The sequence below is a fragment of the Helianthus annuus genome, chromosome 15 (assembly GCF_002127325.2).
Source record: "Helianthus annuus cultivar XRQ/B chromosome 15, HanXRQr2.0-SUNRISE, whole genome shotgun sequence".
Lineage (NCBI taxonomy): Eukaryota > Viridiplantae > Streptophyta > Magnoliopsida > Asterales > Asteraceae > Helianthus > Helianthus annuus.
Genome location: NC_035447.2, coordinates 66,804,014 through 66,819,777, shown reverse-complemented (window position 1 = coordinate 66,819,777; position 15,764 = coordinate 66,804,014). Strand labels below are relative to the sequence as shown.

The window sequence follows — 15,764 nt, the reverse complement described above, 5'->3', positions numbered from 1 at the left end:
CATTTTAAAAAGGTTTTGTCAGCAGGAAATACTGAGTGAGTTCATTCAGTTTGCACAAAATGACTCATTGTTATAATTTACAGTATTAAGAGCGATTACAATTGTCCCTATCTTATAATTATCTGGTCCAGTTGTCACTCGACCGGATCTGTGACTGTGGTCATATCACTATTGGATCCGTTCACCCAAAAGTGACGTGTATCACTATTTAGGTCCGTTCACCTAAAAGTGACATGTATCATGATTTAGGTACGCCCACCTAAACTGATAAAACAGCAGTAATGTGCACAATACCCCACTTACCGCCAGTAATTTAAGATTAACAAAGACTTAATCCCTGTAATTATAACTGGAAAGCAAATAGGGTTTTGAAAGTAATTTGATAAAAAGAGAATGACTCACATTATAAGCATGCAATATTGATTTACTGAGCTTCCTGATTCAAATTCTTCTGAGAATTAGCATCTACTCTGATTGTAAATGTATAGGGTGAAGTTTAGCCTACTGATAAGACTGATAACCTAATTTAAACAATAAGGCACACGAAACTAGGTAAATGACTAATACAGCATTTACGATAACTCACGAGATTAAACCCTCACAACGAAATGACAAAGTGCGATACTTAAACATCAAGCGGATTCGCAACGAATGACAGAGTATAGCCCGAGTTCGGGTGACACTCAAACATCCCGTCGGAATCACGACGAATGACAAAGTATAACCCGTGTTTGAGCAGCACTTAAACATTCATTGGATAGTTTCAATCGATCGGACATTAAATCGTAGCAGCGATCGAGTTAATACCCGGTATCGTAGCAGCTTTAGTGTTGTGTGTTTTTTTGTAGTAAACAGGTGATATCTCGAAGTGTAAAACGAATTTTAACGTCGTTCCAACGCAGAAATTCAATTCCCAAACCCCTCTATTTATACTGAGAATTTGACCCCCTCGCGTGACGCGAGGGGTCCCCCTAGGGTGTCGCGTGACGCGACGGGCCACGTCTCATCATAGGGTTGCCACGTGTCCAACTAGCTTAGCTGAGTCGACGGATCTTAAAAGTTCGATTCTGACAACGAGTTATGAGGATAATCGTCAATAGGGAATACCCCCCTTGAGTTTTAGGGGCCCTGATCCTGATTCTGATTGTTCTTAAAATTTTAAGGTTTGCGCAGAATCACTTGAGTGTCTCAATTAGGGTTTCTTATTGGACAAAATAATTTAAATAAATAATAATTTTAATGAGAGTTGTTACAGATCTCGCTCATTTCCGGTCTCATTCAACTCAATCTTTCAAATAACATTTTCAACGAAACCTTTTTGCCGGAACTTTCTAACCTGAAGCTTCTACAACTTCTTGACCTATATAACAACAACATGACCAGAGATCTACCGGTCTCCGTCGCTAAAATGACGAGCTTACGTCATTTACATCTTGGCGGTAACTACTTCTCCGACGTACGGTAAACTCCCGACGTTAGAATACCTAGCCATTTCTTATAACGAGCTCACCGGACCTATTTCGCCGGAGATCGGAAACATCTTCTCGCCTGATTTGTTATTGTTCATCAAGATCTGAAACTGAATGTGGGTTTTGGTTTGGGGATGATGATGATGGTTGAAGGGGGTCATGTCCTTGAAGATCTGAGTTTGAAGATGATGTGTTTTTGAAGATGATGATGTGTTCTTGAAAATTTGGGTTAGAAGATGATGATGTGCAGATGATAATTATTGTTTTATTTTTTATAAAGTCAGTAAAAGTAAAGGGAAGGGGAAATTATCAATTTACACATCATGTGCATGTCATGTGACTAATAATTAACCAGGGTTTGAGGTTGAGTTAGACTTAGAGTTCAAAATAGTTAGTAATAGAGACCATGTAGCACATATATTAAAAAATCTTATTTTAAACTAATATAGTAAAAATGATTTAACTACATTGGACAAAAAAGTAATTTACTCCTCTATATTTAATGAAACATTTTTTTTGTTGTTATTTTTATGTTTGCCTTGGGTGTTATTTTATGAGCAAGTGAATCTGAAATTTGTAAGTGGGATTATTGACATTTGACATTTGACATTTTGACAGTATTTTTGTTTGGCATTTTTCTCCAAATGATTTGATGCATATCCTCATGGCCTCATGCATAATCTATCCTTTGATTTAGACACTTCTCCAAATTGTTTTTTTTAATACAATTTACAAGGCACAAAGTACAACTGCAATCTGTCTTTCCTGTTTCAAGAAGAAGTTTTCTGTTTGTTCACTTTTTTTAAATGGTACCTTGAAAATAATTGTTGATATTAGAGCATTCCTATCCAGTCCATCATATGTAGTGTGTGGGGTTTTTAAAATATAAAGAGTATAGAAAGTGGTTGTGAGTGGAGGAGAGAGAAAATATTACTGTTTATATGTATATTTGGGGGGACACTGTTCACCCACTATAATTTTTTAATATATATTGAAAGTGGTTGTGAGTGAAAGAGAGAGAAAAATGTAATATATATTGAAAAGGAGAGAGAAAAAGTATTTGTTTTTAGTGGAAATATATTGATATAGGAGTTGTTTTTTAGTGAAATGTATGTATATTTTTAATGGATTGGATGTGAATGCTCTTAAAATGGTACTAATTTTATAATTAACCAATGTTGTGATCAAGTCCCTCATATAGAGATCTCTGGACTCATCATGGAAGTGACTGTTTTACCGGTTGGTTTAATTTAATACAAAGGCTTAAGTAAACAAAATACAAAGGTTAGTAGTAAATAAATCAATAAATAGGACCCTGTGGAAAGAAAAATTAAAATCATGTCCGACTAGTTTAAACAAAAACGGTTTGAATACACATAACTGGTCTGGTTATGTGTTTGGTTACCTGTCCGAGTGGTCGATTCTAAAGACACTACTTTTTTTGGAACGAAACATTTGAATAACGGAGAGACCATCGAAGTATCATCGTGTCACTAGCGGAACCATCCGATCATCATATCCATGTCCACTAGGCAATAATGCCTATACATAAATTTAGGAGGAAACCCAATAAATCTGGAAAAAAAAACCCTTCTGAGAATGAAACTCAGAATATATACCTAATAATCCCTAAGCCTTATCTCACCCTAAGATACCAATAGACTATAATACCATGAGCAAGACACTACTTTTAACCCTCTTAAATGTAACATGTATATAACAATCTATGTTTTATATAATCTCATTGATTAAGACTCTCACTATTCTAACACTCCTAAATCTTATTCTCACATCCTTTTTCATAATATCGCACACGATATATATCTATGTATGTATTTATAGAAATAGATAGAGGAGAGGGATGTAAATATTTTTTTGAAAGACCAACGAAAACTTTTATTAAATTGTTACCGGTCAACAACTGTTAACCCGGCAAAGATACACAGCCACCAAAAAACAAAAATACAAACTTTAAGCCCCGATGCATGATATTTCAAAATCACACCAATCTTCTCATGTCAAAACACTACATTTCGCTCTGTTTTTTACCCAAAGAAAATTTAGTTTATTACTAAATTTTCTTGAGTTCTTACATGTTATAACATTTTATAACTTGTTAAAAAACACACAAAAAAAAAAAAAAGAATAAAGAGGCATTTTAATTAATATATTTAAATTGAATTATTACTCATGCCATAAAAGAAGAACAAAATAATAAATACAAATTCCAAACTTTAAATACACACCAAAATTCATGATAAGATATTAACACTCCTGTTTAATTGTTTTTCACTTTTTCCACATCATGAACAAATTCACCCTCAACACCACATAATCACACACTCTCACTTTACACACTTTCTGTCACTAAACCCTCCCACCGTCGCCGGAGCTCCATTTTCCGGCCAAAACACCATTGTCGGCGGCCCAACATCCAATTAACTCATGCAATAAAAGTACCATCTAATCATAATTAACTCCTCACTTGAGTCACTCCTCGTGATTTGAACCCCCATCTCTCTCATGGACCACTCTCCCTGTCCCAAATGTGTACATATACATACATTCCATCCCATTCTATCTCTATATATACCCACCCCACCTCTATCCTCCTAAAATCTCACTTCACTTCACAAAAAAAAATTAATTTTTCCCTAAACCCTTTTTAGTTTAACTAAATTTATAATGTGGGTTGTGGTTATTTCACACATTTGTTGTGGGGTTTGTTTTTTATAAGGTTTCTTAAAATCACTCACACATTTTCAAGATTTCAAATATTCAAGAATCCCACCACCGGAAAGATGACGTCACGCTCTCTGTTCTTTAGTTTCTTGTTCTTGATTCCTTTTTGCGTTTGTTTGAATCAAGAAGGACGGTATTTGCAACAATTGAAGCTAGGGTTTGATGACCCAGATGGGTTCTTTTCCGATTGGGTTGAAACTGTCTCCGGCGACGGCGCCGGAGATACTCCCTGCAACTGGACCGGCGTTAGGTGTTCAAAACAGGGGACTGGGTTTGTTGAAGCTGTTGATTTGTCAAATGCTAATATCGCTGGCGAGTTTCCGGCAGTGATTTGCCGGCTCACCGGACTGAAATTTATCTCTCTGTACAATAATTCCGTCAACGGTACACTTTCCGGCGAGCTTTCCGGTTGCCGGAGTCTTGTTTTTTTAGATCTTGGACAAAATTTTCTCACCGGCGAACTTCCGGCGAGATTATCCGAGCTTCCGGAGTTGAAATATCTAGATTTGACCGGAAACAATTTTTCCGGCGACATTCCGGCGAGTTTTGGAAAATTTCAGAAGCTTGAAGTAATTTCGTTAGTTGATAATCTCATCGGAGGGAATATTCCGGCGGAAATTGGAAACATTTCCACGCTAAAACAGCTTAATTTATCATACAACCCGTTTTCTCCGGGTCGGATCCCGCCGGAGCTCGGAAACTTATCGAATCTAGAAGTCTTATGGCTCACCGAGTGTAATTTAATTGGACCGATTCCTGACTCACTGAGTCGACTCAGTAAACTCGTTGATCTTGACCTGTCTATCAACAAACTCACTGGGCCAGTACCGACTTCAATTACCGAGTTAACCAACATTGTCCAAGTTGAGCTTTATAACAACTCGTTGACCGGTGAGTTGCCGAAATTGGGGTGGTCAAAGATGACGGCGTTACGGCTGATTGATATTTCGATGAATATGTTGACCGGAACGGTGCCGTTTGAGTTATGTTCTTTACAACTTGAATCATTACATCTTTATGAAAATGAGTTTGAAGGTACATTCCCTGAAATTATTTCAAATTCTAGTAATCTTTATGAATTAAGGTTGTTTGGAAATAGGTTTTCCGGCAGGTTGCCGGAAAATTTAGGGAGAAAGGCGCCGTTGACTTGGGTTGACGTGTCAAACAATTTATTCTCCGGCGAAATTCCGGCGAGTTTGTGTAATAATGGTAGGTTAGAAGAGCTTTTAATGATACATAACTCGTTTTCGGGTGAAGTTCCGGCGAGTTTGAGTACTTGTTGGAGCTTGAAACGAATCCGGTTAGGGTATAATAAGTTTTCCGGCGAAGTTCCGGTAGGGTTTTGGGGTCTCCCCGAGGTTTCGCTACTCGAATTGGCGGAAAACTCGTTCTCCGGGGTGATCGGAAAGACCATCGCCCGAGCGGGGAACTTGTCGACGTTGAATGTAGCGAATAATATGTTTTCCGGTGAGTTGCCGGATGAGATCGGGCTTGTTGGTGGTTTAGTTGAGTTTTCCGGGGGTAATAACCGGTTTTCGGGGTCTTTACCAGGTAGCATTGTGAATCTTGAACAGTTAACCAAGCTTGATCTTCATAACAATGGGTTTTCGGGTGGGATTCCGAGTGGGATCGATTCGTTAAAGAAGCTAAACGAGCTTAACTTAGCTAATAACAAGTTTTCGGGTAACATTCCCGATAAGATCGGGGAGTTATCGGTCTTGAACTATCTTGATCTGTCCGGAAATCAGTTTTCGGGCAAGATTCCGGTTGGGTTACAGAACTTGAGGCTCAATCAGCTCAACTTATCGAGCAACTCGTTTACCGGAGACATCCCACCGGTTTACGCTAAGAAGATTTACATCAATAGCTTTTTGGGTAATCCGGGACTTTGCGGTGACATCGAGGGTTTATGCGATGGTGAAAACGTCACTAAGAACGTGGGTTACGTGTGGTTACTCCGGTCGATCTTTGTACTAACCGGTGTCATCCTCATTGTTGGTGTGGGATGGTTCTACTTCCGGTGCAAGAATGTTGAGAACTCGAAAGAATGTATTGACAAGTCGAAATGGACGTTAATGTCGTTTCACAAGCTGAGTTTTAGCGAATACGAAATCATGGGTGCGCTCGATGAGGATAACGTGATCGGAAGTGGTGCGTCGGGGAAAGTTTACAAAGTTGTTTTGGGCAACGGTGAGACTGTGGCTGTTAAGAAACTATGGGGAGGTTCAAAGAAGGGTGAAAGCGAGGATCTTGAAAACGGGTCGGGCTCAGGCTCGGTTCTTGATAACGGGTTTGAGGCCGAGGTGGAGACGTTAGGGAGGATCCGTCATAAAAGCATCGTTCGCCTTTGGTGTTGCTGTTCGACAAAAATGTGTAAACTTCTTGTGTATGAGTATATGCCAAATGGTAGTTTGGGTGATTTACTTCATAGTGGTAAAAGCGGGTTGCTCGATTGGCCCATAAGGTACAAGATCGCGGTGGATGCAGCCGAGGGTTTGGCTTATTTGCATCATGATTGTGTTCCCGCGATTGTTCATAGAGACGTTAAATCGAATAACATTTTACTTGATGGTGATTTTGGTGCTCGAGTGGCGGATTTTGGTGTTGCTAAAGTTGTTGATGGTAAAGAAAAGGGTGGTAAATCGATGTCCGTCATTGCTGGTTCGTGTGGTTATATCGCTCCAGGTTCGACCTTTTTTCGCCTTTTTCGTTGAAGTCATAAGTAAATATATAACATGACTATTTTTGTTATGTTTTAGATAACTAAACAGTTTGCAACATCTTTGCAGAATATGCATATACATTAAGGGTGAACGAAAAGAGCGATATCTACAGTTTCGGTGTTGTAATTCTCGAACTCGTGACTGGAAAGCGGCCGGTTGCCCCCGAGTATGGAGAAAAAGATTTGGTCAAGTGGGTATGTGCTACATTGGACCAAAAAGGTCTAGACGCGGTGCTCGACCCAAAGCTAGATTCGTGTTTCAAGGAAGAAATATGTAAAGTCCTCAATGTTGGTCTCTTGTGCACGAGCCCGCTTCCTATCAACCGACCATCGATGAGAAAAGTCGTGAAGTTGTTACAAGAGATCGGCTCGGTAAATCCCATGAAGTTTGCATCAAAAGATGGTAAGTTAACGCCTTACTACTACGATGATGGGTCGGATCATGGTAGTGTGGCTTGAAGTCTTGTGGCGAAACTAAGTGGTTTCCTGCTGGGTTGAATGGTACAATGCATCGCGTCGTTGCATTTGTTTTTGTTTACAGATGTCGAAAGAAGTGGAAGGACGGGTTCGGTTTTGGGTTAATCGTCGTTTTAGAATGCATTGGCTAGTTGTACCGTACAATCCATAAAAGCAGGGGAAGGGGATTTTAGTTATCGGTTTGGGGTGTGAGGGGAAGTAGATGAGTTTTGTTGTGTGAAAGAAGGTAAATTATGTAATGATCAATAATAGTTAGGTAATATACAAGTGTTGGTATCTTTATTTTCATGTTTGCAACTTAGAATTAGTTTTACATTTTTTATTAAAATTTCAATCACTGAAATATTAAGGGAATAAGAAGTCTGAGTTGCTCGTATTTGAGATTTGTTCGTTAAAAGTTTGAATCAAAGTTACAAGGATTCGTAAGTACTGAAATATTAAGGGAATAAGAAGTCGAGTTGCTCGTATTTGAGATTTGTTCGTTTGAATCAAAGTTACAAGGATTCGTAAGTGCTTGGGCTTAAAATAAAGCTTCTTAATAAACGAGTTTGAGTTTGGGCTTAATTATTTTTAGTAAACGTGTTAAGTTTAAGGGGCTATTTGTTTTAATTTTTACTCTTACTGGTTCAGGTGAGCGGGGCACTCCCCTAAGAGGGAAGTCTCCTCTCTTACGCACACCCAATCAGATTATGTCACGTCAACTTCCCTCTTAAACTACCCTCACACCCCAATTTGATGGCGGCACTCCCCTCTTCTTAGGTGACTTATTTTTTTATTAAAAAAAAAGAAAAGAAAATCACTGATTGGTTGAAAATGAGGCTGGCCCCACCAACAACCCTCCCCTTCTTCGGTGAACTCCCCCCGACCACCCTCCCCGAATTGGGTCACCGCAGGGATGGCGGCGGTGTTCCCGCTGGGGGAATTGGGTCACCGCGGCCACTCCCCGCTGGTGCCCCGCTCACCCTCAGTACTTAATGATTCAGACTTTTTGTACTGTTTGTTTTTCGAGCAGATGTCTGAATGGTTTAGAAATTTGTCTCTGAATGATTAAACATTATATTGGTTCTTAAAAGTTCAGACCTCTTATTAGTTCAGAACATACCCATTCAGATATTGTCAAACTAACCCTAAGTTTCATACGTTGAGCTTAATTATGTTTGAAATTAATTAAGTTTTCATGTGTAACTCGATATACAAACGTTGCTTATCTTAAATTTCAATATCTAAAGATTTTAAATGTACTGAAAATGAAGGAATAAATTAATGGGATGATTAGAAATAAATGCATACCTTGCATTTATAATCTTCTCAAGTAATTTTCAGAAGAAATAAAAATATCTGGTATACAAATTCTTTTTTTATTGCGATACATCCATTTCATTATCAAATTACATTTAATACATTTAATAATTTGATAGCATATACATCACCTTTCCTTCATTTATTAAAGTGTCTTTATAATTATAGTTTATTTTTTTAAAATATGGTCCGTATGAACAATCATTCTACACCACAGCCGAAAAATATCTTATGAGTTGCATTTAATTCAAAAGTAAATATTAAAGATGTAAGAATCATGTAAACAAAAGTTTTTAGGTCACCAGTACTGGGGCGCGAGGAAGAAGGATAGCGCCGCTATGGCGCCTACAACACCGCCCCCAGGGGCGCTATGTTTCAAAAATGGGTAGAGGGCTTGAAATTTTTCGCGGCGTTATTGTTGTTTGGTTAATTGAGTTGGCCAATCAAAAATAGAAGAGTTTTTTTATATTAATTAATAAAACTTAAAATTATTAAATAGGTAATGATGGGTAGGGGCTTTATGACTACGGCCTCAAATTGCATAACGCCCCATAAAGCCCCTTGCTAACGTGGCACAACACGTGTCGCATAACGCCCCCAAAAGGGCTTTATGACTACACATGGCCTTAGTGTTAATGTAATATAACGGAGACAAATATAGGGTAGATCATACAGCTAGGTAACGTCTTATATATTACGTTATTAAATGTAATTAAAACAATTCACTTGTTAAGAGTTTTCTTTTTTTTTTTTGAGTTAATTACTGTTTTCGTCCCTGTGGTTTGTCAAAAATCACTATTTCAGTCCATTAGTTAAAAATTGTGATTTCAGTCCCTGTGGTTTCACTTTTGTAACCATTTCAGTCCCTGTGGTTTCACTTTCGTAACCATTTCAATCCATTATTCAGTTAAGTACGGGGATTGAAATAGTTACGAGGTGGACTGAAATGGTTACGAAAGTGAGACCACAGGGACTGAAATCGCAATTTTTAAACTAATGGACTGAAATAGTGATTTTTGACAAATCACAGGGACGAAAACAGTAATTAACTCTTTTTTTTTTATTTACCTTAAACTTTAATTTTTCATTCATATTTTCCAGGTTACATCAAAATAGAAGGTTGAGTTTTTAAAAATCCAAATTGAAAATCATATGTTATTTTAAGTAGGTGTATGCATGGGTTGGTCTTGATAGATTTTGATAGATTTTGGTTCAAACTAAACTAAAACCGAAATTTCAATTTTCTCAGTTTTGGTTTTCAGTTTTACGCATAGGTTCAGTTTGATTATTTATTTTCGGTTTATATTTGGGCCCAATAAATTTTTCGAAAATTATGAAATTGAGACGGAGTTTTTAGCTAAAAATATTTTCAATATTTTGACTTTTGAGTCAAAATCGCATAACAAACAATTAAACAAGTTTGGAGTTGTTTGGTTCAGTTTGGTTTTTATGAGTTTGGTGTTGTTCGGATTTAGAACGAGGTATGACTCAAAACGAACATGTTTTTTGGTCTTTGAAAGATAAAACCGAATCATATTTTATTAGTTCAACAATTTAAGAGCAATTTTTCCGGTTGATTCACCCCCTAATTTTAAAGGTTTATTGGATTTTAATAATCCTAACTTTCACCTGTTAACCGATAATAATCAAAACTTTAAAAATTCTCTCTAATAATCCCAACTTGTAAAAGTTTGTCCCCCATTGATCCTTTTTCAAACATATAAGAATTTGGTCTCCTCAATAGATTCAAGTGCACCTGGAGACTCCTTAATTGATTTAAGTGCACCATGTTAGAAAAGAATCAATAAGGCCAAATTCTTACAAGTTAGGATCGTTGAAGAGAATTTTTAAAGTTGAAATTATTATCAGCCAAGCCAATAGGTCAAACTTAGGATTATAAAATACAATAACCCAATTTTAAATAAAAATCAGAACAATTTAGTGTAAGTTTGAAAAGGTCATTCTAGACATAATAATGAAATTGCTTTAATGGCTGAATGTGAATGTCAGGTGATGTTAAATTGGTGTCAGGATTCTTGTGGTGTCTAATTTTGTCAATGGTTTCATTGTCAGCCCAAGCCCAAACTCTTATTCATCCTATTAAAGTAAAGTGGTAATGGTAAAAAGTAAAAACATTTATTTACTGTTTTTTGAAGGGCAACTTTCAGTAAAAACAAGCCTCTCTAAAAACATATAGCTTGCTGTCAAATTACATGACTATCACATGCAATTGACGCCATATTAAATGCAAACCAGATTCATTAGAAACTAGAAATATATGTGTGTATGGATATTGTTCTTTTTGAAGGACAAGCTCAACTATATACACATACTTTAACAACTTGTACACTTACTTTAAAAGCTTACACTTTAAGTATAAAAAGATAAAAATACCTTTAGTTTTAATAAAAAACAAAGTTTATGACCACCAAATATTATCGGTAGAGGTATCCACACATCCCCCCAAAAGTATCTACACCCCCTAACCTTAAATGACCCTCATTGCCTAATACGCCTCAAACTGGCCCCACCCATATGCCCCTCATTGCCCAATACGTTTGAAAAGTATTTACACGCCCCCTACCATCTAATTAATGCCAATCATTGGGTGTCAGCCAATGATTACCAATGATTGAGGTGTAAGCAACTTTATTTTGATAGAGTATTTGTATGGGGAAGTTGTGAAATATTAAGAAAATTATTTTTTTTTATAAAATGTTGTTATAAAATATTGTGTTAGTATTATAAAAACTTTATATTTTTATGAAATGAATCGTGTATATTTTTAATAAAAAAAATGTGCATATGTTTTTTTATTAAGTATTATTATTAAAAACTTCATATTTTTATGAAATGAATTGTGTATATTATAAAATGCCAATTTTTTATAAGTATTATTAAATGTCAATTTTTTTTATAAAACGAATTGTATATATCATAACAAAGTTTTTTATTTATGAATTATTATTATTTCTTTAATTGTCAAATACGAACGTAGATCGGCGTTCTAGTTCATGAATCTGAAATACGAACGTAGTTTCTCCATAACTATTACGCTACCACCACCGTCAAAACACCGACTTTCGATATCCTGTTAATAAAACATACAATTTAGAATTAGACTCGGCATTCGAAAATATATTGTAAAAAAACAAAACACCACCACAACCGACCCACAACCACCACCACCACAGCCGACCCACCACCATCACCACCACCACCACCACAGCCAACACACCACCACCACCACCACAACCGACCCACCACCACCACCACAACCGACACACCACCACCACCACTGCCACCAACATAGCCGACCCACCACCACCACCACCACCCTAGCCGATCCACCACCACCACAACCACCTCAGCCGGCCCACCACCACCACCATAGCCGGCCCACCACCACCACCACCCCAGCCGACCCACCACCACCACAACCACCCCATCCAACCCACCACCACCCCAGCCGACCCACCACCACCACCACCACAGCCGACCCATCACCACCACCCCAGCCGGCACACCACCACCATAGCCGACCCACCACCACCACAACCACCCCAGCCGGCCCACCACCACTACCATAGCTGTAACATTCCTAATTTTTATATAAGAATTATGAGTCTGGCTAAATTTATTAACCACTAGTAACTAGTAACTAGTTTATTTTTAATATAAATATTCAACCCAAATAGTTTTAAACACTATTTTATATATAGTTGGTTGAAATATTATTTGGCCTGTATATGGTTGACCTTTCTAATAAAATAAAAGTATATAAAAACTTATATTATTAGACGGGTAGTCTACAAGTAAGTTGACTATTAGAAATATGAAATTCCTAGACAGGCCTAGGAACTATATAATTAAAATATAAAAATACATTGTATTTTGAACCTACTCTATTTTAATGAAACTTAGACCCGAATGTAGACAAAAATATTCTGGTTCCAATGACATATTTATTATTTTATAAAACATCATATTTTAGAAGTTATACACACTAAATAATTGAAGTAGTTAAATTAATAATAATAATAATAAATTAATTAATAATAAAACCAAAAATGGCTACATATGAAGTAAAACCTTTCGTGTCCCATTTTTATCAATTCCATATATTTTAATATTAAAATACTAGTTTATAGACCCGCGTATTACACGGATTGAATAAAGACAATATGTTACGTAAACTCGTGTAACGCATAGACTTATAACCTAGTGACTTAAATAATAATAATTTATAATTATAATAATATAATAATTACGAATAGATAATAATACCAATAGCAATAACAATTTTTCTCATTTGTTCCCGAGTTTTGCATTTTTTTGTTGTCATTTTCATCCAACTCATTAACATTAAAAAAGTCAGTTTAATGAGTGGCATTTTTGTCTTTTTACTTATATAATTTATTGTTTTTTTAATCCAAATAAACCCCACCCCACTAAATTATATCATCGCTCAAATGTGAACTTAAAAAGCTATATAAATCTCTTCTATTTAACTTAATCATTGTTGATATTAAATTAAAATAATAAATTAAAATATAATCTAAATTATATAAAATATAATTTAAATTTTAAACTATATACCATATTCGTTTTTATAGGTTTATTGGCATGGCGGTATAAATTCGTTGAATAAAGAGTTATATTGGCAATAAAGTTTTTTTTATATCGGACACCACATGTGTTATATATTAATAATAATTGGATATTAATCTAATATAATATTAATAAAATAATAATATTGCTAAATTAAGATATACCTCTGTGTAGTTATTCTCAAACAAATTATTTGGTTAGATTAGACAATCTAGGTCTACAAGCATATAACCTAATTTGGTTTGATTAGCAATGATTAAAAAATAAAATTTAATGTTACATATGAAAGTAAAAATAAGTAAATAAAATACTACAATAGTATAAGATAAATATTTTTATGTATTACGTATTTATCTATACTTATGTATAGATTAATAATTTGGATATATTAATATGATGTAATAACAATATGTATTTATTTGTTGTTGTGTATAAATTAATAAATTGTATATTAATATGATATAATAATAATAAGAAGAATATTAACTAATAATAATATTAAAGGAGAGAATGCCACATAGCATTAAGATATGATTTTAAGAAGAGAATGACATGTGGCATTAACATGATCTTTTTATTAGTATTAGATTCAAATGAAAAATGGCATGTAGTTTGTACGTGTCATCAAGATAAGTTTAAAGGAATAAAATAATGATTTACAAAATGAAATGGTGGACATATGAGCTGATACGTGTTGTCATATTAAATCTCCAAAGCCTTTGAGACTAAGTATAAATAGTGACCACCAGTCGACTATTTTCATTGCTCCAAAAACTTTCCTTTCTATCGCCCCTCTTTTCTTTACATACATATATATTTTATCCCATAATAATAATAAAGTCCTGTTTTGTTTTAAGTATTGTAACTCCCAATTACCGCTACCCTTTCCGATTGATCTGAGTCCCATAACGCATGTCAAGGCTCTGCCCGACTAAGTTCGTTTGGATTCTATCTCGGGACTTCGGGACAAGGTTGAATTAGGGGTACTATACTTAACACAAGTGCATTATATTTTTTTTTAGCCCAAAAGTTATACCCAAAATTTATACCAGGAGGTTTTCTAGTTGAACCCTAAAGTTACATAGTGGGTCCATTCCTTTTTCCCACCATTCTATTCTCTTTTTGTGAGTTACCCAAAACTATTATTTATTATTTATTATTTCTATTTTGTAAACAAACTTTCATCAAAAGTCATGCCTATTATTTTATTTACCCAATAGGGAACCATAGTTGAGACACCCAAGTAATCCTGCACAACCCCTAAAATTTCCAGAACAATCAGAATCAGGATCAGGGCCCCTAAAACTCAGAGGGGGATAAACCCTAGCCAACGATTATCCTCATAACTAATTGTAAAATTCGAAAATTGAAAAACTGTCGACACAGCAAGCCTACATGCACGAAGGGCTACTCTATGAAAGTAGGGTGACCACTCGCGTAGCGCGACGTCTATAGGGGTACCCCCTCGCGCTACGCGACGGTGTCAAAATTCGGGTATAAATAGAGGGGGTTGGGACTTGAATTCTGTCTTTGGAACGACGTAAATCCGAGTTACGTAGATCAAGTTATCACAGAAACAGTCCAACACACACACACTAATATCGAATTGCTGTCGCGGAACAGGGTAATTACTCGATCGCTATTACGATTCAGTTTCCGGGATCAATATACCCAAAGAATGTCTAAGTGCCGCCCACATTGGGTTATGCTTTGTCGTTTGTCGGTAATCCGATAAATGAGTTGAAGCATTGTACTTTGTCGTTGTCGATAATTCGATAATGAGTTGAAGTACTATACTTTGTCGTTTGTCATTTTGATAAATGAGTTGAAGTATTGCACTTGGTCGTTCATTGTGAGAATTTGATCTCGGGAAATTATCGTAACTGCTGTATTGAGCATTAACCCGGTTTTTGTGAAATTCGTTAAGATTAATTTAGGTTTTTCACCCATACTTATTCCATTATGTTAAACCACCAGAAATACTCCCAACTACACCCTTACAATCAAATAAACTATTAAATCATCAGAAGATCCAGAATAATAAAGTGCATGCTTAATTATCGGAAGAAATAGAATCAAGAAGTTGTTAATTCAATCCTGCATGCTGATTTGTGAGTCATTCTCTTTTTATTAACTATTTTACAATACTCCAAATCATTTTTCAAAGTTATAATTACAGTGATTAAGTTTATGTAATCACCAAATTACAGCCGGTATGTGGGGTATTGTGCACAGTATTATTATTGTTTTAATCACATTAGGTGGGCGAGCCTAAAAGAAAGTGATATACGTCACTCATTGGGCCAGCCAATGGTGATATGACCACAGTCACAGAGCTGGTCTGTGACAAATACCTATTCTTGAAATGTTGGTTGATAATAAACATATGTAAAAACTTTTAATACTGTAAATTATAACAAATGTGTCGTTTTCAGTAAAATGAA

General features: G+C 35.9%; 1 protein-coding gene across 1 annotated transcript; it reads left to right on the top strand.

The window, feature by feature from the left end:
* Positions 1-4,057: 4,057 nt before the first annotated feature.
* On the top strand, positions 4,058-7,753 carry LOC110895626 (receptor-like protein kinase HSL1). The gene is made up of 2 exons (XM_022142945.2): positions 4,058-6,896; positions 7,001-7,753. Exons 1-2 carry the CDS (start codon positions 4,271-4,273, stop codon positions 7,390-7,392), a joined length of 3,018 nt encoding a protein of 1,005 aa, XP_021998637.1. The 5' UTR covers positions 4,058-4,270; the 3' UTR covers positions 7,393-7,753.
* The last annotated feature ends 8,011 nt before the right edge of the window (positions 7,754-15,764 follow it).

What these genes read in the sequence shown, in the direction of transcription:
- LOC110895626 (XM_022142945.2), top strand. Translation starts at nt 4,271, where the DNA reads ATGACGTCACGCTCTCTGTTCTTTAGTTTCTTGTTCTTGATTCCTTTT. An exon ending in GTGTGGTTATATCGCTCCAG is followed by an intron (nt 6,897 to 7,000) that starts GTTCGACCTTTT and finishes ACATCTTTGCAG; the next exon opens with AATATGCATATACATTAAGG.